At 42.6% G+C, this 24,402-nt stretch overlaps 2 protein-coding genes across 2 annotated transcripts; one reads left to right on the forward strand and one right to left on the reverse strand.

Annotated features, from left to right (window-relative positions):
- Window positions 1-594: 594 nt before the first annotated feature.
- Window positions 595-2,931, reverse strand: LOC114452265 (hydroxycarboxylic acid receptor 3-like). Its single transcript, XM_028431489.1, has 3 exons — window positions 2,730-2,931; window positions 1,776-2,316; window positions 595-1,450 (listed from the first exon to the last, which is right to left on the reverse strand). Exons 2-3 carry the CDS (start codon window positions 2,178-2,180, stop codon window positions 767-769), a joined length of 1,089 nt encoding a protein of 362 aa, XP_028287290.1. The 5' UTR covers window positions 2,181-2,316; window positions 2,730-2,931; the 3' UTR covers window positions 595-766.
- Window positions 2,932-3,997: 1,066 nt separating this feature from the next.
- stxbp4 (syntaxin binding protein 4) lies at window positions 3,998-23,683 on the forward strand. Its single transcript, XM_028431426.1, has 21 exons — window positions 3,998-4,073; window positions 6,628-6,701; window positions 6,860-6,955; window positions 7,036-7,105; window positions 7,907-7,981; window positions 9,965-10,050; window positions 10,273-10,426; window positions 10,765-10,897; window positions 11,007-11,113; window positions 11,278-11,503; window positions 11,875-11,956; window positions 15,668-15,747; window positions 16,115-16,211; window positions 16,406-16,530; window positions 17,054-17,143; window positions 17,350-17,415; window positions 20,795-20,974; window positions 21,373-21,489; window positions 21,602-21,651; window positions 23,044-23,180; window positions 23,350-23,683. The coding sequence occupies exons 1-21, from the start codon at window positions 4,018-4,020 to the stop codon at window positions 23,361-23,363; spliced, it is 2,115 nt and encodes a 704-aa protein (XP_028287227.1). The 5' UTR covers window positions 3,998-4,017; the 3' UTR covers window positions 23,364-23,683.
- The last annotated feature ends 719 nt before the right edge of the window (window positions 23,684-24,402 follow it).

The raw sequence follows: 24,402 nt of genomic DNA on the forward strand, positions 1-24,402 counted from the left end.
TAAATCGAGCGCATCCCCGGCCTGTGCGCTCTGCAGAAGACGTTTCTGTCGAGCGTCAGGGGAGTGCTGTGTGCTGAGTCTGCGCAGGCGTGTGTGTGTGTGTGTGTGTGTGTGTGTGTGTGAAAGAGAGAGAGATAGCAAACAATACAACCGAGGAGTATGGACGCATCACTGACAGCCTCACCTGTATTCAAGTGCTACAACTTGTGTCTCCGATCCACTCTTTTTTTTATAACATTTAAAAATGTTGCAGCTTATTTGTATGTGATTGTACTTTTTGTCCAGCAGAGGGCGTTGTTGCACAGTTAGTCCTGCACTTTCAGTTACATGAGGCTATTTTCACTGATTTTTGGAGTGCAGAAAGTGGACTTAGCATTTAATAGACACCAGTCAAAAGAAGAAGCAGTTAATAATACATTATAAATATTGGCACTGATTATGGTAAATGAAGCAGACAGAAGGACCTAATTGTAATATTTTAATTGATTTATTTGTAGTTTTCTTATTTCCGTTATAATGTATTTATTATTATTACTATAATGATTTTTTTTATAAATCTTTTATTTTTTTAAGGTTTTTTTTTAGCATTTTCTAATTTTAACTGCATTTTATATATTTTTTTTTATTTGTAACAACATAGAAATGCATTTGATTTTAAGAGAGAATGTACAAAATAAACAGAAAGTACTACAAATATTAAGGTCATCTGAGCAGGAATGAAATGTTTCATTGCCTGGTATAGTCATTATTATGGAGGAGCAGCTTGTTATGAAGCCTCACTCTGTCTGTCAGACATGGATTTTAGTTCCTGTTGGTTGGTGGACTGAGTTCCTGAGGAGGAAGTCGTGTTTTTGTCTTTGTTCTGTCCACAGCGGAGGGGACCAGGCAGCGCAGCCAGCAAGGCCTTCCTGAACATGGAGCTTGAGAAGATGTAGACGATGGGGTCCAGGGCCGAGTTCAGGAAGTTCAACCCCAAAGACACAATGGTAAGCTGGGTAAAGGTGTAGAAGGCACTGCAGTCCCATGGACGGTACGTGCGGATCACCCACACCCCGATGGTCGTCATGGTGGTGGGCATGAAGCACACCATAAACACCACAACGATGACGATGCACACTCGCATGGCCTTGCGCACCTTGCCAGGTTTTCCCATCTGTCGATCCTTCAGGAAGGTGGCGATCCGGATGGAGCAGAAGAGCAGCATGGCCATGGGAAGGATGAACTCCAGCACTGTCAGGATGCGGTGCATGGCCACCAGGATGATGATGGCCCGGGACGCCTCTTTGTAAGAGGTAAAAAAGAAGCACTGGGTGCGATCCCCGCTGCCTTTGATGTGGCTGTAAGCCAGCATGGGAAGCCGAGGACTGATGACCAGCAGCCACACAAATGCAGACACGAACACAGCCTGCCACTTGGTCATGCGGTTGAACCGGTGATGAGGGTGGACAACCTGAAACAAGAGGGGAGGACAGTGATGAAGCAACTGTTGTGTCCCGAATTGCTTGGCATTTCAAGATGAGGAACATTTAACTAGCGCAGTTCCTGTTTAGGATTTTGGATTGTGTACTTGGTTAGGTTTCAAAAGAGCATAATTGTTTCAGTTGCCATGGCAACAACTGCAGCCTTTTCTCCAAAATAATTCACTACCCAAAAAAAGAAGTCTCATGGCATGTCTCCAAAGCACTTCTGTTACGACTATTGGACTACAGTTAGGCTAACATGCTAGCATTTTTAGATTTAATAGCACAAGCAAGTTGCAAACAGCCTTCCCTCACCTTAAAGTAACGGTAAATTGCCACCACAGTCATGAGTGCAATACTGGCCGAGCGGTTTGAAAACATCAGGAAGAGGTTGATCCTGCAGATGCCATCTCCAAACACCCAGTGGCCCCGGATCAAAGCGTCTATCCTCAGAGGCAGACTGACAAGAGCCATGAAGTCGGCGATCACTAGGTTGAAGAGGAACAGGTTGTTGGGGTTCCAGGCCTTCAGCTTAAAGCAGAAGATCCAAAAAGCAACTGCATTTCCCAGCAGCCCCAGTATGACATCGATGGTGAGGACGGGGGGCATGATCAGACCTTCTAGCTGAATACCAACAGGTGGACAGCCGCCGCCACCAGCACCACCAGGAACTGGGGTTGTGAGGTTTAACGACATTGTAAAGTTGGTGTCTGAGGTCATATTTGGTGAATCAAAGGCTGAAGGTGGGGAGATTATTTCTTAATGACTGAACAATCACACCATGGAAAGTTTTAGGTTTCAGGAACTTTTCAGTTTCCCCTTTTCACCTTCTTCTTTTCACCTTCTCCTTTTTTCTCTACGAAAAAAGACACACAGAGAACTTTTGTTTATAAACCTACACAACTATGTTATCCTTTAATATTTAAGTCAGACAGTGAGGTGATTTTTCATAGAAAAAAAATAATGAATGAAATGTTGAAACATTTTCTGAGATTAGAAACCCTAAAATGCAAAATTGACAAATTATGTTGGCATATTTTAACATATATACAAAGAGAGCAGTTTATATATCAACACAACTAAAATAAATATTTTTTTTCCCTCTGACTGCCAAAAAAATAAATAAATCAATAAACAATGATCACAATAATAAACACCCCGAAAAATGGTTTCAGAATACGCAAAATAATACAGTTTCCATGAATAAAACATAGTAGAATAAATAATAAATTAAATTGTATTAAGATATAATTTCAAATCAGTACTCACCAGTCACAATCGGTGTCCTCCATTCATAAAGTAGGCAGAAATGGAGGGAAGAGTAAGTTGTCGGTGCATTTATGTCTCCTACAAGAGGTGTAAGAAAGAAAGTGACGTGTTAGATCAATGCAAGATGTTTCGCAAAAGTGCTACCAAGAATAAATGACTTCTGCTTAAGTAATATCAAATGTGAATAGATCATAGGGCCTGCAGGGCAAAGAGTTACTGACACAAGAATTTTGAAATGTGCTTTTTTCTTTGCTGGCACATGTACAAATGAGTAAGGAAGTGTTGAAATCACAGGATTGCCTGTTTCTGCTTTGTGTGATGTAAATGAGGGAGTTTAGCATGATTCATTAGTTTTTTTGTTGTTGTTTTTTAGGGTTACATTTCCTCTGACTCACAATCTGATGAGGTCTAATAGAGTACAAACTGAGTTATTGAAACACTGTAAAGTTAGGAAAAGTTATGTTTTTTGAAATAATGTGCACTGTAAAAAAATGGGAAATTTCCCAAGTTATAACATTTATTCGTTTATTCAAAAACACAGAACAATATTATTGCCTTTTATTTTTACAAATACACTTTCAGCAAGGTACCCTAAACAAGCTAATGTTAGCCTTTGCTACAAGACATTTAATATGACAATAACAAAAATATATGGGACTAATAAAGGTTTCTTAATCTTAATCTTAATCTTAATTTTAATATGATTTGTAAGGTTGCCAAGTCATGTTTGATGACAATCCCCCCCCCCCCCCCCCCCCCCCCATGGATGGATGGATGAAGTGAAAACTCCCTTTTCCTTTTTTCCTTTTTGTCCTTTTTTCTTTTCCCTCTTTTAATCTTTGTACCAGCGATGACTCATGTGTCCCTAGATAAATACAAATTTGCATTTTAGTCAGTGCGTACTGAACTGAAGCGTGTTCTCATTACTCTGATGTCCACAGGTGATTCATTTTAAGACATTAAGCCCCTTGCGGTGTCCTTGCTTTTCTGATTTAAAGTTTCACCTTCTGTAACGTCTGTGTCTGTGTGCGTGCATGTGAGACGGATGGGTATCAGCATGGATTAGTGAGTAAAGGTGAGCGTGTCTCTCCCTGTCTAGGCAGATTTCCATCCCTCTCCTCTGTCTCCAGTCACTCACACCGACCTGGTTTAAACCGCTGCTGCCGTCTCATCTCATCCCGTCTCCTTCTCTGAACCACCCGCTGCTGTCTCATGTGTGGTTTTGTGTGTGTGTGATTTTTTATTTATTTTTTTTTTCCTTTCTATTTCAGTCTGAGACTGTTGTGCGATGCCATTCCTCCCACAGGACGCTGAACGACTCGATGGGCTGTCTCTACTCTACTGGTAAGCTAATTTACCCTCTGCTCCTCCTCCCTCCCTCCCTTCCTTCCTTCCTTCCTTCTTTCCTTACTCCCTCATTTACTTCCTTTTTTTAGAAAATAGGAAGAAAACTTGACCCTTCGTGACGTTTCACGGCTTTTCTTGTTTGTTTGTTTTTCTGCCTCGTCCTCCATCTTTGTGTGTGTCCATGTGCGTTGCAGCCTTCTGAGGTGAAATAGGTTTACAGTCTGTTTGGTGACAGATGCCTACGACTTTAAGTCCACATGCTTGTGCACGGTTCTGGGTCACGCATGCCAGAGACATTTTAAAGGACAATAACAACATTTGAATTACTCTATGTGTATTTTTATTTGATTTCCTTTATTCTAAGAGGACTATTTGTTGCTTTTTATTGACTGCTGCAATTGAAGTGAAACTCAAATCAGTTACCGGACAACTGATCTTTTCTCTTGTGTCATGTTTGACCTGTTTAACCTGAAGCTGCAGCAGGTTCTGTGACCGGCAATAATCTGTCAGCATATGGATCCATCTGCCCGCACTTCCCCGCAGGGAGTCTCCTCTCCACACTCCAGCATAAGGGGAGAGACGGCAAACAGACAGGAGGAGATTAAATATGCAAACACCAAACAATAATCCTCACAGGCTGCAGCTCCCTGCATTTTTACACTGCAAAATCACATCCGTGCAGACTTTTATTCATACAGTTTGGACCGTTATATGTGGACTGATATGTCATTCTTAAAGGTGACCTCGACCTTCAGACTGAGAACTTTTGACACTTATGTCAAACAGTCCGTGTCAAATGACCTTGTTTGCCTCTAGCACTGATTAGTTCATACATTGTTTTCCAAAGTAAGTCTTAGATTTCATATTCCCTTCATCGACTATGAAAACAAACACAAAGTAGTACAGTGTGTCTCCCACCTCCTCGCCTTAGGCCTGTGTGTGATGTTGATCACTTGCGGCAGGTAATGCAGATAATCAGGTATTAAGTGATCAGTTTAATTGCTCCCTCGTGTCCCAGCAGTTGGTTCGGCTGCACGTTGTTGTCTGTCTGTTTGTGGGGCTTCTGTTGCTGTCAGATTACTGATGTGGAAAGGTGGGTTTGTTTAGTGTGCTGGAGAACAAGATAAACTCACAGTAAGTAATGTCATTGATCTGTAAGTCGTACTGATCTCTTGAGGAAATTTACAGACCTCAGGAATCTGCTTAGATCTGAGACCAAGTGTTGTCTAATCATCACTATTAGTGTCTTGTTTTTTATATTATATTATATTATATTATATTATATTATATTATATTATATTATATTATATTATATTATATTATATTATATTATATTATATTATATATACTGTTCCTTAAGATGGATCATGGTATTATTTCAACATAAGCCTCTTCACAGAGATCAGACTGACCTTAACTATGCTGTACATTATCCCTTACATAACACACACTATATGTAAGCCGGTCCTGATGGCAGTGTCTCTTCAAAGGAAGCAAAGAAAGAATTAAGATGAAAGCAGAGCATTCCAACAGTAGGTTAGATTTCACAGTTCAGAGGCCCTGCTAACTTTTTCTAGTGATATATTCAACTGACTTCAGGTCATTCAGATCAACAAATATGGCTGTATGCACTGTATGTTGTAAACACAGTATTCAAATTAATTAGTGTGGTTGTCAAAGGTCAGAGGTCACTGAGGCCATGACTCAAGAGCATATAAACCAGTTATACATGTCTAAAATGATCAAAATGATTATGTGATTACCTTATTTGTCACCATAATGCCCTGCAAATCTATTTGCATTATATTTCTTCAGACTGTGGACAGACATGGATGTAACTAGACAGATAAGACAGCCAGATTGAGGAATGGATAGAGAGGGAGGGAGGGAGAAGGCGAATGTAAACAAACATGGCTTCCATGGAATCAAAGAAAAGAAAACACATTATTATTCTGATTATAAACTAATCCAACTCTAATGGATCAGCTTCCTCATCGTTCACCCCTTAACTCTAGTATCACTGAATTAAGTCAACAGATTCCATGTAGAGGATTCAAACTGAGCTCAAAGCCTTAAAAAATCATGGCCTAGTCTTGTGAGGTTCTGTCAGTGTGTGCACAGTGTGCTGTCTCAGCCTCTTCAGACAGCAGGATCATGTTTAACCAATGTCTTCAGTTTTTAATCTGAACCTCTCCGCACACACACACATTCACACAGCGAGGAGGGAGACTGTCAAGGATATTGTAATTGCTTTGTCATATTGGTTTGTTTATTTATTTTTGTGTGCAATGGAACTTTACAAACATCCAGGTCACCACATGGTTCAATGGCCGTGCCGTTTAAGAGGCGGCTGATTTTATTGGTCCGATGTTGCTGGGTGTGGAGGTGGGAGGGAGGGGAGGGAGACAATAACAAAATCCTGTGATGATTTGATTATTTGGTGCAGCAGAGCACTGAGGAAATAGCGAAACAGAGGGATGGAGAGAGGGGCTTTGGCTGCGGCAGGGTGTTGATATGTCTTTGAATCTGTTGTGTTTTTGCTTGTTGCCAGGACTATCATGGGCCCCCACGGCATCAGCCGAGCCGTACAGAGGCTGGAGTTCAGCGACTGCAAGAGGGGACTCGGTGAGCATCTCGACCTTACTGACCTCTGAGTCAATGTTAATCACTTTCTCTCTTTAAGCTGCAGCTCAGTGTGTGAGAATTTTCCCTGTCTACAATTGAACCAAGGGTGTTTTTATATGCAAATTCAAGCATGTTTTTAAACCTGTGTGTGCTCACAGGTGTTAAAATAATCGGAGGTTACAGAGAGCTGACAGGAGAGGAGTTTGGCATCTATATTAAGCGAGTAATAGCCGGCGGACTGGCTGCTCTGGATGGTAGGTTGTCTTTAAGAAAAGATATTATCATCACTATTATTATCATCATCCTCCCTCACCTGTCTGTCTGTCTGTTCTAGGTCGGCTTAAGTCAGGTGACCTGATTTTAGATGTCAACAACATCAGTCTCATAGGGGTAACCAATGAGAGGTGAGTGTATTTTTAGATGAAATTTTGTATTTAAGGCCCAGAGTTTCTGGTTGGCAGCACATTTTAAATGCAATGCTATGCTAAACACAATTGAACCTTAGGTGTTAAATATGGGATTGCCCTAAAATGGACCTGTGGGCGGTTTGTTTCACACCTACAACAAATTATGATTATTATCTGCACCTGGCGCTGGGTGGCATGGCAGGTCGCAGTGAGGACAACATGATGCAATCGTGCAGCTGGGATTTTGTTCTGGTGTCCTCGCAGGTTCAGTGGAGAAATACAGTGTGGAGTTTAAGCTTATTGATGGACTTCAGAATGCTGAATTGAATGGAAGGCAGAATTTTTTTGGAAGATTATGTCATTTTTTTAAGCTGTTGTGCAGACATGAAGTCAGAGATTCTTAGGGGTCATTCAGGGACACACTTTATATGAATAGATGACTGTTCAGGAATGTGTTCTAGGATCTCATATCATCTAAAAATCTATGTGTTTATAGAGGACAATATGTCCTGTCCTTGTGCAGGATACACTTTTTTACTTTGAGAAACTTTTTTATTTTAACATTAAAGATATTGGCATGTGTTTTTGTCCCCTATGTTAAACTTCTCATAAGTAGTGGGTGACACCAGACACAGCCTTTGGAAACAAGGCTAACATTAGCCACTGACGCCATGTTGTCTGGCTGAAATATTGTGTCAGGCTAAAATTTTAACAAACAAACCCTAGAGGCTGTTTGTTGCATTGCACACACAGTGAATAAGAGCACATTGCATGTGTTAATGCTCTGTTTCCTGACAGGGCGGTGGAGATCTTGAGGACAGCCTCGCTCTCCAATCACATGTCACTGCTGATCGCCCGAGACGATGAATCCAGGTAAACAAAAGGCAGCACTTACACTGTGCAAAAAATCTGTGTCTCAGAATGTGTTTGTGATCCTTTGCCTGTCCACCATCTTTGTAAACATACCCTGCTCAAGGTCATGAGAATTGCGACACAAGCAGTGAGCAAGAAAGTCTGCAGGATTATTCTCCTTTTTACAAGCTGTGCTGACAGACCTGTGATGTTCAGACGTTTCCTCAGTCATTTCAGAATAATTAAAAGGAGCCTTTAAGCTACTTATGTTGCCTGACTCGGTGTGTGTTGAGGACAAGTCTGGGTTTAAAAAGAGGTTTTTCTAAAGGTGGAATCTCCTTTTTATTCCCAGTGTGACGATTCCCCGACACACACAACTATCATAGAAATGCAGCATGTCAGTCGTTTGATCCGTCCTCGGTGGTGTAAACTCTGAGGTGTGTGTGTGTGTGTGTGTCACTGACAGGCAGGAGGTAAACTGACCTGGCACTCTGCTGGTCTGTGTGCTTTTACATGTCAACCTAAACACAGCCTGACACAATAGGGACAGGATGCTGTCGCCTTACAGGGTCTATCCTCTGGAAAAGAGCCGCAGCTCATCACAGATACAAAACAACAAAAGGGGGGGGGGGGGGGGCGGAAACAACAGCAATCTGAAAACAGTAAAAGGGACAGTTTTATGATCAAAAACAACTTTGTGATCCGCAAATGATGATGCCATCTGCAGGGGAATTACAGGTGGATTCAATCTCAGTACAGACAGGATGTGATGACACAAAGCGCCACAGCATAGCAGACACTGGCGCTAATAAAGGTGTCCACACAGCTTTCAGAGGAAACGCACAGTCATGCAGTTTGTCCCTCAGTGTCCTCAGTGAGTCTGCAGAAGGTGAAATGAGGTGCCACATGATAAACAAAGAGTTCACCAGCTTAGAGCAGTTGATAGGCAGTGACGCGTTGTTTTGACTGCACAGAAAAGGTCGTTCCACCTCTGGCAGAGAGAAGTCCATTTTCATCCATGTTACGAAACCCAACCAGAAGGTAGAGAGTCTGTGTGTGTGTGTGTGTTTATGTGAAAGCTGCTTTGTGGCGACACATCAGATACTCACCTCAGAGCTCGACCTGGATTGTTGCGGCGATTTGTTTCACACCTACAACAAATTATGATTATTATCTGCACCTGGTGCTGGGTGGCATAGCAGGTCGCAGTGAGGACAACATGATGCAATCATGCAGCTGGGATTTTGTTCTGGTGTCCTCGCAGGTTCAGTGGAGAAATACAGCGTGGAGTTTAAGCTTATTGATGGAGTTCAGAATGCCGAATTGAATGGAAGGCAGAATTTTTTTGGAAGATTATGTCATTTTTTAAGCTGTTGTGCAGACATGAAGTCAGAGATTCTTAGGGGTCATTCAGGGACACACTTTATATGAATAGATGACTGTTCAGGAATGTGTTCTAGGATCTCATATCATCTAAAAATCTTGCTATTACTTTTAGCGTACTTAAATAATAGAAATAATGAAATGTTGTTTTGAAATTGTTTTAAAACTGTCCCTTCAATATCAAACAAAAAAAGAGCCATTTCTTCCAAGAGAAGGCCATTGACAACATGTTCAACAACATTGATTTGATAATGACTTCATTAGTGTCATATTTGCATTAAAAAACAATGCCTGTGTCCTCTGACCTCTCCTGTTTTAAAGTTAACACTTTCAAATCCAATCCAGATGAGATGCTTGATTGCTGTTAGGCTGACCTCAGGTTTTCTGTGCGTCCATGTGAGGGAGACAAACACTCACAGATCAGACCACAAACACAGACAACATGACGCAACTCAGGTTCTGCAGTCGGAATGTGTTTTTGTCTCTGCTGTTGTGGATAGTTCTTGTAATATATACAAGATCCATTCAGTAAGGCATGCTAGGGGACATGTGGAGATAGCTTTAAAATCATGTCTTCTTTAAAATATGATTGTGTGATGTGTTGTGTTGTGCGTCTTTCAGAAGGGAGTTTGCAGAGCTGATGGAGAAGTACGGTTCCAATAATGTCACAGCTACAGGACAAATCTCTCCAACACAGCTCTCCACAGGTAAAATGTTTTTACTCGTGAGGACACTTTAAACTGAAAAACTGACCCGGCCCTTTGATGAGGTGCAAACTGAAAAGCTCTGACTTTCCAATTACTTTTTCCCTTTACAATAAAATGTCATCCCACGTTCGTCTTCCTCCACCTCCTCCCACTCTCTTTCTATTTTTCCTCTCTCTCCCACCTCTTCCTGCTCACCTCTCTTCTTCTCTTGTTTCTGCTCAGGAAAGCTGACAGACACGGCCTCCTCCTCCTCCTCATCGCGATCGGAGAGCCCCCAGCTCCTTAGTCCTAAAGAGGGGGTCGGCGCCTACACCCACACAACCCCTTATACTGCCAACCCCCCCTACAATGTGCACACGCCCACACACGCCTTCAGGTAGGAAGCAATCTACAGAAATAACCTCCTCAAAGCGATGCCTTCACTGTCCTGTACATCCAACTTTTTTTTATTCCTGCTTTGTATCAACTTTCTGTCAGCAGTTTAAGAAAGTTAACAGCTGCTTCCTCCTGTCTGTCACTGGTGGTTACATAAACTGCATGGAAACAGCAGCAACGACTAAAAACAGTGAAAAGCATCTTCAGCAGTTTCACAGAGGAGAGGAGGAGGAGGAGGAGAGTTAGAGATTATGTCGTAGAGGGATTGAATGTGGTTTTTAATCATGCTCTGTCTCATCCTGCCTCTCTCTCTCTCTCTCTCTCTTTCTCAATCCCCAGTGACAGTGTCATTCAGTTGATATGTGTTGCCAAGGGAACAGGCCTGGGGCTTGTGATCAAGGGAGGAGCCAACCGTGCCGAAGGACCAATGGTGGTTATTCAGGAAATAGTGCCTGGTGGGGACTGCCAGAAGGTTAGTGGTGGCAATCTCTGCTAATCTCAATTCAGGATTATAAATCTTGATTCAGAAAGTTTGGATCATTAGCTTATTCATCAGTTCTGATTTGAATGTGCTGTTTTAGGATGGCAGGCTGCAGGTCGGCGACCAGCTGGTGTCCATTAACAAAGAATCACTGATCGGAGTCACATATGAGGAAGCAAGAAGCATCCTGACAAGAACCAAACTCAGGTCTAACACACCTTACACCTGCACACTCCTTCACAGGCAGAATCATTAATAATTCATCCAGTGACATCAGACCATAAGTGATATTTTTAGTAACAGCCTTATTGATTTGATTGAGTTAAATAACCTAAATTTATTTTTTGTTGTATTCTCATTTTTTGTTGTAGACCCGACCCCACTGTGGAAATTGCCTTCATCAGACGGAGGTCGTCCTCCAGCTCCAGCAGTGGACCACACAGCCCTATCTCCTTGCCGGGTTCCGCTGGCGGAGGCGGACCCCAGACGAAGGCCCCTGGGCTGGGCAACGCACCTCCGCAGTCAGCCACAGTTACCAAGATCACCTCCAGCCGAAACCCCACCAGCGAGACCCTACCTGCGGTCAATGTCACCCAGGTCTGAGCTTCTAATGTTTAAATCAGAAAAAAGCATAAAAAATATATAAAGTGTGAATATAAAGTACACGCTCTTGCAACCACAAAACAACAAAATGATAGATTAATAAGATTTCTGGCTCCCAGGTGTATTTAATACAGGTAAGGAGCTGACATTGGGAGCCCTTTCAGCTTGATACCTGTATAAAAGACACCTGAGAACCAGAAATGTTGCTGATTGAAGGAGGATCAAAACTTATTTCATTCATCTTTTGTTATTGTTCTGTCTCTCACTGTTCAATGACCTGTGTCATGTCAGGACATAATCCAGGAATATGGGCACATGATGATGATGATACTTTTATTATGAATATGTTGTGTTAATGTTTGAAGGTGCAAGTGTGTCCTGGCAGAACAGAGCAGACATGTGTTTCCTCACCACCAGATATTGACAGCATCAAAGAGACAAACCCCGGTGAGTAGGTTGACGCGACTTAACTGAACTCATCCGAAAATGGGTCACCGTGCTGTAACCATGATTTGTAGTTTATTGTTTTATTTGTTTAAGCGGTGGTTCCTGTTGTGCCGGCACAAATTCCTTAAAGTTCAGCGTTGGCTAAGTCTTCGCTATGTAGCCTGGCTAGCTACATCAGCTAAAATAAGCTAGGAACAGGCTGAAATACCAAAAACTGCAGTTCCTCAAGTGGCCACTTGAGTCTGTCTTTAAAAGTGGATTAATCCCCTCGTTTGCATTTAGTTTGTGCTTGTATTTACTTGGTGTCTCTTTGTAGTCACTTTTTTGTCTCTGTGGGACTGTTTTATATCTCTTTGCAGTCCCCTTTTCTGTCTTTTTGTTGTTTTGTATCTGTTTGTAGTCCTTTAGTGTCTTTTGAGTCATGGTGTTGATGTCTGAACCTCTTTATAGTCACATTTTGTCCCTGCACAGTTGTTTTGTATCTCTTTGTGGCTTTTCGGTGCCTCTGTAGTTTTGTCCCTGTCTGTCATCACATTTATGTCTCTTTGTGCCTGTTTTGTGGCTCTTTGTTGCCAAGTTATTCCCTTTGCTGCACTGCCTCCAACATCTGGTTGTCATTAGGACAGCTGAGATGGCCGTCAGACTTTGCTTGGAGTCCTGCAGAGATCTTGCATTGAGCAATATTTGACAGCTCGTTTGAATAATCAACGTTACCACAACCATCTGCCTCAGAAATCCAGATCAGAACAAATCAAACGTTGCGGCCTAGAAAACACAGATGGGAGTCTGAACGTGCAGTCCTGTGCTCTGTACACCCACCATCCACCCCGACAACCTTCTCACAGCTCAGACGTGGAATATCAACTAAACATTTAACTGTGAAAGGATTGTCAGTCCTTTAAAGAAGCTGCTTATTTGCATCAGGATATATCAGAATGTAAATGCACAATGAGTTGTTAATGAAGTTGCTAAGGAGAGGAAGGCAGGGCAAGGGACAGATGGCGTGTGGTTGGCTGCCTTTTGGAGAAGGAAGTGAGGCAGGCAGGAGGTCTGGCCTGTGATTGGCCGCAGACGTGTGAAGCATCATGCCGGCTCTGTGTGTGTGCGAGGAATCCTGAGGTCTTTCTGCATATGTGCGTTTTTACAGATTGTTGTTTGACGTCACGCTTTGAGACTCCAAAGCAGATGGAGAATGTTGAGGTTATTTAGGGCAGCAGAGGGGGAACCTCCAGCTGATACAGGTGAAGCAAAACACCAACCCGAACTGTTCTACGCGGATCTATCCAGATAATTAAAAATCCTATTTAAAATTAAAGTGCAACTACCAACAGAGAAACTGTCAATGAGAAGACAGAGGAAATACATAATGAACCCTCTAATGTGTTAGCAATATGACTGAACGAGCCATAGAAATTGTGTTTATTTGTGATTACTTGGCATCTATTTGAAGTTGTATTTGTCTGATCCTTATTATTTCTTCGTATCTATGGCCATGTTTTGTCTTTTTATGGTTGTTTTGCGCCCCGTTGTAGTCACTTTGTGTGTTTACAGTGGCAGGCAAAAGTTTGGGCACCCCTTAGGAAAATCACTGCATCCGTTTGTCACTTGCTGAGGTTTTGAAGCAGCAACTTCCTTTTAACATGTTATACCTTATGGAAACAGAAACATTCCAGCAGTGAAAAAACTTTTATTAGCCTAACAGAAACATTTTACATGCATTTAAACAAAAAGTATGTGCATAAGCCATTTCACAAAGAAATAATTCCATTAATATTTACCTTTGCTGCAATAACAGCCTGTAGATGCCTCCTACAGCCACAGAGAAGTCCCTGAAGTCTGGCAGGTGGTATTTTGGCCTATTCCTCCATACAAAACACCTCCAGTTCAGTCAGGTAAGACAGCCTGCTTCAAATCAGTCCATACATTTTTAATACATTTTCAATAATGTTAAGGTCTGTGGACTGGGATGGCCCTTCCAGAACATTGTACACGTGCTTCTGCATGAATTCCTTGGTGGATTTTGAACAGTGCTTAGGATCATTGTCCTGGTAAACAATCCAACACTGGCATAGCTTCAACTTTGAGACTGACTCATGAACATTCTTGTCAAGAATCTGCTGATACTGAGAGGAATTCATGTGGCCCTCAACTTTAACAAGGTTTCCAGTACCAGTGCTGGCCACACAGCCCTAGAACATGATGGACGGATGGATGGATGGATGGAGTTCTTCTCATGGAGTTCAGTTTTTTTAACCTTGCATACCTCCTCTAGTTTTGACCAAATAACTCTATCTTAAGCCTCCAATACACTGTGCGATTTTGGGGAAGTCTGTGTTTAACACCAACTCACACAGATGTATGTGCTCACACTGTAAGGTGCAATGGTCGGCTGCGACGTCACTGCTCACACTACACACGAATTCAGGTGCTCAGGTGATCACATTGAACCGGAAATTAAACATGTCTAACCCGGAGCTGTTGCTGTTTCAAAGGAAACATCTAAGTCAGTCACAATCTGTGCTGCGTGTTGCTGCCTCAGCTTATCAAATATAGCCTCCATCAATTCTGTCCAATGCCATGTGGGCACCACCATGTTTGTTATCATCTGAAACAATTTCGTGTAGGCGCAGTGACATCGACCGTGTTCGGCAAACGCATGCGCAGTGGGGGAAAAACACAGACTTCGGGCCGTATCTCTGCTTAAACTGTGCGATACTCTCACGAGGGCCGACAAAAATTTAAAACATGTCAGAAATTCAACCGATCAGCCGATCGCCGTTCGTACGACGTTAATCATGTGACCTCCAGTACACTGCCCGATTAAAGACGCACGACAAAGCTGAAATTCGGCCCGACCCAAAAAACGTACGACTCAAAATCAAAGTCAAAATCGGACCAAAAAACGTGTGTGCCCGGCTTTAGTCTCATCTGACCACAGTATTTCTTTCCAAAATGCAGATGTGCTTTTGCATGCCTCAGGTGACTCAGACTACATTTCTGACAGTGGAGACAGTCCAAAACTTCTAGATCATTTCTTGTACCCTTTTTCTAATGCATAATAATAAATTATCTTAGTTTTTAGGTCAGTGGGGAGCTGTTTAGAGGCCCCCATGTTTCCACTCCACCTATGTTATTAACCTTTCTCATGATTGATTCCACCTGTCTTTGTAACTGAAGATCTAACGAGCCAAATCAAAGCAGTTTTGTTCTGCAACCTGTCATCTATAAATCCCTACAGGTCTTGAAATGAATGTGATTAAAAGGTCTTGACATAATGTTTCTGTTGGGCCAATAATAATTTCACTGCTGAAATGTTTCTGTTTCCATAAGGTTTGAACATATGCTAAAATGAAGCTGCTGCTCCAAAAGCTCAGCAAGTGACAAACTGATGCAGTGATTTTCCTAAGGGGTGCCCAAACCTTTGCATACCACTGTATGCATTTGTGTCTGTACTGTAACCTCTTGGTGGTTGTGCTGTGTCTCTTTGTAGTTACTTTTTTTGTCTTTGTTGTTTTTCCGTATCTCTTTGTTGACTTTGCGTCTCTTTACAGTGACATTGTAGATGTTTAGTGACATTTTGTAATCAGTTTCTGTCATTTTCGTCTTGTGACTGTACTGACTTTGTGTGTCTTTTGTTTTTTTTGTGTGTTTCTGTGGTTGTTTTGTGACTCACAAAAGTCAATTAACAACATATATAACATGCGTCTGCAGAGTGTGCAAGCAGTCAGCCTCCACAGAGGAAATGTTCCCTCAGCGCCAGCTGTCGCCTCAAACTGGAGAGGTTGGAGCAGGTGAGTGTTTTATCATGTGAATGAGAAGCCAAAATCCTGCAGTCACACCTGTTCCGTGGTTCATTAGGCAGCTGCAGGGAGTGTGGTGGACAATAAGCGTGCAGGATTTAAGTCAGTGGTTTTTGCACAGGAAAGGTTGTGGGCCACACATAAGACAGCTGAGCACTGCATATAAACATCATGATCCCGGAAAGGTCAGTGGGCTTCAGTGGCATCATGTGAGCTAAAATCAGCTCTGAAAAGCGGTGATACAGGCGTTTTATTGGTTATTGGCTGCATGAATGAGGCTGTTGGTCAATTTATGTTTTACCCCTGCAAGCTGTATGCATTGATCTCTATGTGTGTGTGTGTTTATGTGTGTGTCAAGGCTCTGGATCTGATTGGTCTAAAGCCCACAGAGGCTCAGCGGCAGGCGCTCAAGTCCAGACTGCGAGCTGATCCAGCCGGGACGGTGGCCTTCACAGGTGAGACAGCAAAACTCACAACATCTTTTATTTATTTTATTAGTCTTCTTCCCAAACCTGCTGCCTGTAAGTCTGAAGTGAGGGTATAAAAGTCTTCAGATATATGTATATATTTTACAATATTTGTGCTTCAGATCTGTGATATTATTTGTTGATGGATGATTTGTTGCATTTATCTATGTTTATGTTTCCAGACTTTGAGAACCTGATCAGGGAGCTGTTCAAACCTCAGCTAGAAGAGCTCGCCGTCACCCGGCCGGGCTCCAGGTTCACCTCCGACGACCTGTCCAGCCTGTTGGAGTCGCCCACAAACCCACGGGTAGGAGCACAATGCCAAAGTTCTCCTGCCTGAGCAGTCTCAATTCACCTAATTGATTTAGCCATAATGTATTGAGATATTTATATATTTTATTAAATAAAATAAGAATTAAATTAGTTTTTCTCCTTTTTCTTTGGAACTTTATCGAGAACTTTCACAATATTTCGAAATGTCCTGATCATAAGCTGCATGCAGACCTGTATCAATACGAGCGCATTGATCTGTTGTTGCTCTGAATGGAGGAGACCATCCTATCAGCAGGCTGTAAAGATTTTGCGCACTGCCAGGGTTGCACAATATCAGATCTATAATCGATCACAGCCTGAGCCGCAACTCTACATGGTGTCATTCTAAAAACAAAACATTCACCAAAAAACTGAATTATAAACAAAAAGCCTCCTAAACTTGAAGAAGGACACTTAAAATTGTATTGATGTCTATTCACATTAATTATTAAATAGTTTGTATAGTTGTTGTTTTTTTTTAGTCTACCTACCAGGTGTTAATGTGTGTTTTTGTGCAGCCATCACTGTCAGACTCTGAGGACCTGGAGGAGATGGAGAGGCTGAGGAAGGAGCACATCGAGGCTCTGAGGGAGATCAAGAGGCTGCAGGTAAAAGCACACACAGGACTGATCATTGGTAAAATGAGCATACTCCCAGTAGACCACAATACACAACAATGTTTAACAATATGCAGATGACACACTGTTCTATTAACTCGTCACATAGAGACCACAAATCCAATTTAATTAATATTTCAGTGATAACAATTGCAGAATTTCCTGTTGAAGTGCATGTCTCTCTATCTCCTCTGCAGGAGCAGCTGGTGGAGTCTCAGAGAGTTCACCATCAGATGGAGGAGGAGCTCAGTAAAGTAAAACAGGTGAGTCACACCTGTGGTAGGGATTCACACCTGTGTAACACCTGTAAGGAAGTCATGGTTAGTCATTTAGTCCTCACAGTTTTGGAGCTGTTTGTATTTCGGATCTTTTTAAAGTGAAGAACTATAGATGATTCATGCACAATGGGGCTGTGAAGCTGAATGATACTGTGTGTGATCTATTTTAAAACAGGGTAGCCAGTGTGTGTGTGTGGGTAGGAGGTTGAGGCCAAAGCAGCAGGCCAACAGTAGGAGGAGTCCTCCGTTCAGGTTTTTTAAAATAGACCCTCTTTGTGTTTGTTTGTTGTGATTCACGGCTGAAGGGTCTTACCTTTTATGGCTCCCACTCTGCTGCCTCTCAACTTCTGTTCGCTTGCATAAACCGATCGATATCAACATTTAGATGCATCTAATAAATGTACTGTAACAAAAGAGAGAGTCAGTCGGGCCATCTGTATTTCAGAATTGAGAAAAGACTCAGCTCCTCCCACTGTGGATTTTTACTTTGTGTGTTTCATGTATGTCCTGTTTTTTTATTTTTTAGAGTATCTTTCAGTATAAATACAATAAAAATAAGTAGTTGAGTTTTAATATTGGTTAGCAACCGGAAAAATATTGTTGCATTATTGATGAAGAAAAAAAGGGATGACTTCTTTTTGCAGCGTCCCCTGGTGTATGGATGCTGGCATCTACAGTACAGTTCCATGTAAAACAAGTTGCTCAGTAGCTATATCAAGCAAATACAACTCAGGCTGCCTGAGATTGAAAGCTCTCTGAGCGCATTTTTAATGAGCCTGTGCAGGTGGGTTAAGCTGACAACCTTTAATGCTCTAAGTAGGATTTCTTCTACCTGCCTGGCTGAGTCATCCTCATTTGACCTGCAGGCTCTCACAGTGACTCATCAATACTTTATTGTTTTAAAAATGCAGCTTTAAACCAGCAGGTGGAGCTATTTCTGACAGTGAACATCACATTTGCCCCAGATATGCTATTTAACCCACTGCTACCATGCTAACCAAATTTTTGCTTCTTTTTTTTCACCCTTTTTGTTTTCACTTATGCTAGGCTAACTAGCTAACTTACAGACATTGTTTCATATTTTTCTTTAAACGTGGTTGATTTGCGCCTCTATCACAGTCTTCAGTAGCCCATGTTACCGGCATTATATGTTATTACATAACAGCCGGACAATGCAACAAGCTGCCATCAGTATAAATGTGAGCGTCATCTCTCAGTGAGTTCAGCCGGGCTGAAACTAGACTGGCTGCTGCTCTTTTGTTCTGCCGCTCGCTGCCAGGCTGTACAGCTTGTGCACAGCAAGAGATTTTTTTTTTCTCCCATTATGTTGCCTTTTCTGGAAGGTGAGCAGTGGAGAAGAAAACGGCTGACATGATGCTCCCTTATTAGAGCTTGAAGTCTGGCTTCAAGACTTCAAGCTCCCCCTGAAGCCACAGCTGGAGGACAGAGAGAGACTCCTGCAGGGATCCATTGGTTGCCCAACTAGACGAGGCCCCACACACACACACACACACACACAGACACACACATACACATGTCCACACTGTTGCACACTTCATGCACAGAGAACAGTCTAATTTTAACACCCAACTGTGTCCCAGTTCTGGACTGTGATGAAGACGCCGTGCTGCTGTACTCTGATGTACAACATACAGGACTGAAGTGTACCTGTACTGTTGTTAATGCTGTGAGTAACACATTCTGAAACTGACCTTTCAGTAAATGTATTTTAGCAGTTCAGGAAGTTCAAAAGAAAACTAGAAAACAGCATCATGACATCAGAACTGATAGCAATCATGATAGCATCACCTGATCTGTCCCTAACAAAGAGAGACAGACAGGTGCAGAGAGCCTCATTTTGTTCTTGGAACAGCAATTTGCAGAATTTTAGAAATGCAAGCAGCCCTGCAGAGAAAAGTGAAGGCAACAGATGGACGGCTCTCACTCTCTGCAAGCGTGTGTGTGTTGTGTGTTTGTGTGTGATTTCCGAGTCATATTTGGAAATTGCGTTCTGCTTTGTGTGTTCTGTTATCTTCCACTACATATGATAGCGCCGCAGGATAAGAGCAGAACCAGCCAAATTGACACCTAGATGTGCAGAACCTGAGAGTTAAAGACTTTATCGTCTTTTATGACACTTACAAATGGCTTCTGTCAGATTTCACTTCTTTGCATTTGTTGTGCCATTCTCCTGGAATTATGTTGCACTGAGGATCGTGACAAACTTCATGTGTCTCTCCTTATCTTTTGCTACCCCTCATCGCGTTACTGACTGATGAGAGCGGCACTGAAGGGACCTCCAGTGTTTGTTTCGGCGCAGAGGGTTAGAGTTACCGGTTGCCAGTGTGTTGCCAACAGTACTGGGAGTGGTTGCTTCCCAGTTAAGAGTGTCTAATTGTTGCTGGTGTCTGTTACACCACCCTGGCAGTTATGTAACTTCCACTGCAAGGGCTCACACACACTGACTGTAGATTAGGCAGAGCTTTTGTTAAAGACATCTGGAGTTAAAGCTGTCTGTAGCAACCAACACAGTACTGCGAAATAGCTACTAGCATGAGGGACAACAGCAGGGACACTCATGATTTTTGTATTAAATGGTCATAGCCATTTAAATAGAATCCTGGGTGCCTAGCTATTTCACATCATCTGCCTTTAAATTCTAAAATAAGAACAAACATTTTTATAGACTGTTCAGGTAATATATTGCTTTATAAGGTTTTTTGTAATTACAGCACCTTGCCAGTAGGAGTTGCTGCAACCCCCTCAGCACCCCTGCTCCCATAACAGAGGATTTATGAATTGTAGTCTGCCTGTCTGTCCATCTTTTATATCATTAAAAAACACACTAATAGGTCAAAGGTCACAATATTGTTGAGCATATTTGGTCATAAATTGAGGATTCAATAGAATTGAAGCTCACATTAAGAACACGATTTTAAATCTACAAGGTCAAAGGTCATCTTTATTGTGATGCCAGGGAGCTTGATTCAGTGGTGGAGGAATATGACTGGTGGGGCCCCATCATATAATTTAATTTTTAGCAAATGTAGTATAAATGAAAGGAACAACAGCTTCCTTCTTTGTGCTTTGTTTTCCTGGGTGATGCTAGTTCCTTTAATGTGTGTAACCTTATCAGAGGCAGTGGTATGCTGAGCAGTGACAGGCCTGCTGAGTGCTGCTGGGCCTCAGCGCAAAGAGTCCCGTCATGCTAACTCAACCTGACACCAAGAACGCTAAAACCATGACTCAAGCACCTGGAAAGATTTATGAGGGTGAAAAAGCACTGCCCGGTCCTTGAATGCATCACAGAGAGCCAACTCATAATTTGCTGAGAAATCTTTAACTCTTTTTTTTTTTTTTACAGGAAGTAAAGCTCGGAGCGGAGGAGAGTCGAGCTCTGAGGACTCGGATCCAGCTGGCTGAGGCTGCACAGAAGCAGGCGAGGGGGATGGAGATGGACTACGAGGAGGTGATCCACCTGCTGGAGGCCGAGATCGCAGAGTTGAAGACTCAGAGAGTGGAGTACCCGACGCCGAGCAATAAAGTGAGCCACACTGCCTCAGAAATGTATCCCACATTCTTTCCAAGCATCCACCTCCTCCTACACCTCCTCCAATCTCTGGTTTCTCTCTCCGTCATCATCAGCATTGAATCTGGGTCAGTGTTTTGCAGTGACAGAGCAGCATCCTCTCTGACAGCTTGTGTTTTTATAGGAATCCAGGCAGCGTGGTTCCTCTGAGTTGCTGCTAGGTATAAGCGTTCCTAAATCTACAGAGAGAAATAAATCCCGCTGTTCCACACACACAGAAATAAACACAATAACAAAGTCTTCTTCTATTAAAAACCACTGTCAACCGTTTTGAGCTCTTTTTTTTTTTACATATTTCTTGCTTGTCTTCGGTCCCCCCTCCTTTATCTAATATCTGATTTTTCCCACCCAAGGAAGAGACGGAGGAGCTGAAGAAGAGAGTGGCCGTCCTGGAGTGTCAGCTACGGAAGAGTGAAGCAGCCAAAAAGGGTTTTGAGATGTCAACAGGAAAACTGCTGAGCTTTGTGGAGGTAAACAATCAAACAAACTAACTTTGATTCTGTCTTAAATCTGCTAGTGTGAATCTGTGCATCAAACACAATGTTAAATGAGGGTAGTTCATCATTTTTGCTGTTTCTGCAGAATGTTCAAGAGTTCCTGCTGGAAAGCCATGGACCCACAAAGAGTTACAGGTACACAATCTGTGTGTGTGTGTGCATGCCTGTCAAACTTAATTGACAGCCTACTGTTCATTAGCAACATGCTGGCTGTGCTAACAAGTCTGAATGCAGACTGTGAGCTGGTAGAGTAGTTGCTATAGCAACCCACAGCCCCCATCTTAACATGTGTGTTTTGTTACCATATATGAATGTACATCAGTGTGTGTGTGTGATGACAGGCCTGGAGGAGCAGATGTGTGTCATTCCTTAAATGAGGTCATGCTTTGTGTCTTAGGTGTGGGTATCTGTATTCCTTGTGTGTGTTGCAGGTTAGCTTAAGGTTAGCAGTGAAGTGAATGCAATGTCCTCTGAAGTGATGGAAACTTGGAGCTGTGTGTGTCTTGAGAGACCCTGACACCTCAGCCAGAGTCACATAATGAGAGATCCAGCAGAGCGCAGAGCCCATTAGTCCAGGTTACACACACGCACACACACACTCAGTGGTCCAGCTTGGCCCACTTCAGCCCAGGTAGGACAGCGTTTAGCTCCTGGTAATGGCCACCCACAGCGAGCGGTGTTGTTATGAAACATCTTGACCTACAGGGACATTGTGGGGTCACTGCGTGATCTTTGTCATCCAATTATCTGATCAGCTGTTACAAGGACACCACAGAAGAAGAACAGAACATGTTAGATGTTCTGCTTCTAGCGGTCAGATTTTCTGTCTTTTTTTTTGCAATTTGTTATATTTTCTTTCCTCTTGCTCTGTCCTTTGTATTCCTCCTGCTCTTCATCTTTGAATCACTGTTTTACGATATGCTGCTGGTCGTCGCCTCCTCTCTGTGTTTTTAGACTCCTCATCTTGCATCAACTCCTGGTCTCTTGTGTAAGTCTGGCACCGTAAATCAGGTCAAACGGTTATGTTATTAAGTCACCTAGCTATGTCTCCTGCCTGCTTCCTTTTATTTCAGCACAGGTCAGTGGGACACCTTTGCTCATCTTTCGTAACCATGGGGCCCCCCTGGTTGTGTTTTCCCTTTTCATCCTTCTTTCTAGGCCAGTCGACCACTGAAATGTCAGCAGGCTGCTCTATTATGACCTCTTGTTCCACACTGTGAGAAAATAAAGGGTCCTTCCGCGCCTACTTAATGATTTTCTGAAATGTGAATAGAACCCTCATTAAAGCCATTAGTCGCTCTGTGGTCAGAAATATAAAAAGAAAAATCTCAGGAGAAAGGATGGAGGTGTGAGATGACAGGAAGTGTTTGAGAAATAAAAAAAACATTGGTCCCACACACACTCATGATGAAGTCTGCTTTGGTGTCTTTGGTGGTCTGAGTTTTGGTCAGACTCATCCTGAAGGTCTGCACCTTGTGCATCTTTTGTATTTGTCCACTGATGGTTTATCCTTCTGTCTGTTTGCAGCTCTGGAGATGTTAAAGTTGGTTCATCATCTCAAGGCCTCCCTCCTCGTTACAAGAAGAGCCCCTGGACGGCAGCAACGCTTGCCCAGGAGGCGAAGGAGCTCACACGGACTGTCAGAGCCATCCTGGAGGTCGACTGTAAGTGAGCTCCTTCGCATGCAGGCCTGCATGTCCTCCTCCTCCTCTTCCTCCTTCTCCTCCTCCTCCTTCTCCTCTCTGTGTCTGTGCTGCCCTGCATGTCCACCGGACGAAGCTGAAACGAAACTGCGAAACCTGCTGTTGTGAGTGACTGTCCTCCCCGTTTCAGTGCTGACCTTCTAGAGGACCGACTGTAAAGGAGAACAAAGTTGAGCGAGACTTCAGCCTGGAAATCAGCAACCAGCTGTGAACCCCCAACAGTCTCTTCCCTGACAGCTCCTCGTCTCCTCAGCTCCTGCTTAATGGACACAATCTGCATGAAACTCTTGTTTTTGTTTCTGTGAAGCACATTTTCTGAAAAGTCAGCACACAAACAGAAGCTTTGTTCCAGTGTTTGAACCTGCACAGGGAGAAGAGAAGGAGAGGCTCACACTGGAAGGAACACTACACAAATGTTTTCAGGTTTGGCCCTTTGGTCTCCTTTGTGATAATGTGATGAGGAAAAATGGCACCAGGTCCACTTGCTCAACCATATCAGATTTTTCGTGCAGAATCTTTATTTTATTCTCTAAATATCACATTTTATATCTCAAATCACTTTTTTTGAAAGAACTATTTAGGCAAATCATTCCTATTGATTTGAATGAATTCAAAAATCGACTCTATTGCCCCCTAGTGGCCTTAATAAATCTCTCTTTGGACTGATTAAAAGCAAATAAAGGTGCCAAAAGTTGTCACATAAGGTGAACAATGGACAAAACTCCCAAAACGTTGGTGTACTCCTTTAAATGTAACCTCTGTCTCTGTTTAAAAAAAATACCTTCATCTGAGAATCAATATCATATGGTTGCCATGTGCTGTAGCTAACACTCCCTCCAGTTAGACAAACCGTGCACAGTAGCTTCCTGTCACCTGCTCAGTGTTTAGCTGAATGTTTGTGCAGTAGATTAGCCGATAAACAGAACAGGAGGAATCCTGCAAAGTTCACAAACTGGAGGTCAGAAGGGATGAAGGAAAGGTGGCAACGCCGGCAGCGATCAAAGGACAGATCCAGCCTGATCGGACGCGCTAGATGCTTTTATCGTGTTTGGAATTATTTGCTGTTTGTCCTTTTTTTTTTTCAGAGTAAATATTCTGAAAAAAGTTGCACATTACGAGTTGTTCTTTAAAGCTAAAGGTTCTGTGTTTGACCAGCAGGGCTCAGATCATAAGAATGAAATAA

Source organism: Parambassis ranga, chromosome 19, assembly GCF_900634625.1.
Source record: "Parambassis ranga chromosome 19, fParRan2.1, whole genome shotgun sequence".
NCBI lineage: Eukaryota > Metazoa > Chordata > Actinopteri > Ambassidae > Parambassis > Parambassis ranga.

What these genes read in the sequence shown, in the direction of transcription:
- LOC114452265 (XM_028431489.1), bottom strand. Translation starts at nt 2,180, where the DNA reads ATGACCTCAGACACCAACTTTACAATGTCGTTAAACCTCACAACCCCA. An exon ending in CAATTTACCGTTACTTTAAG is followed by an intron (nt 1,451 to 1,775) that starts GTGAGGGAAGGC and finishes CTCTTGTTTCAG; the next exon opens with GTTGTCCACCCTCATCACCG.
- stxbp4 (XM_028431426.1), top strand. Translation starts at nt 4,018, where the DNA reads ATGCCATTCCTCCCACAGGACGCTGAACGACTCGATGGGCTGTCTCTA. An exon ending in CTGACAAGAACCAAACTCAG is followed by an intron (nt 11,114 to 11,277) that starts GTCTAACACACC and finishes TTTTTGTTGTAG; the next exon opens with ACCCGACCCCACTGTGGAAA. An exon ending in AGCTCAGTAAAGTAAAACAG is followed by an intron (nt 17,416 to 20,794) that starts GTGAGTCACACC and finishes TTTTTTTTACAG; the next exon opens with GAAGTAAAGCTCGGAGCGGA.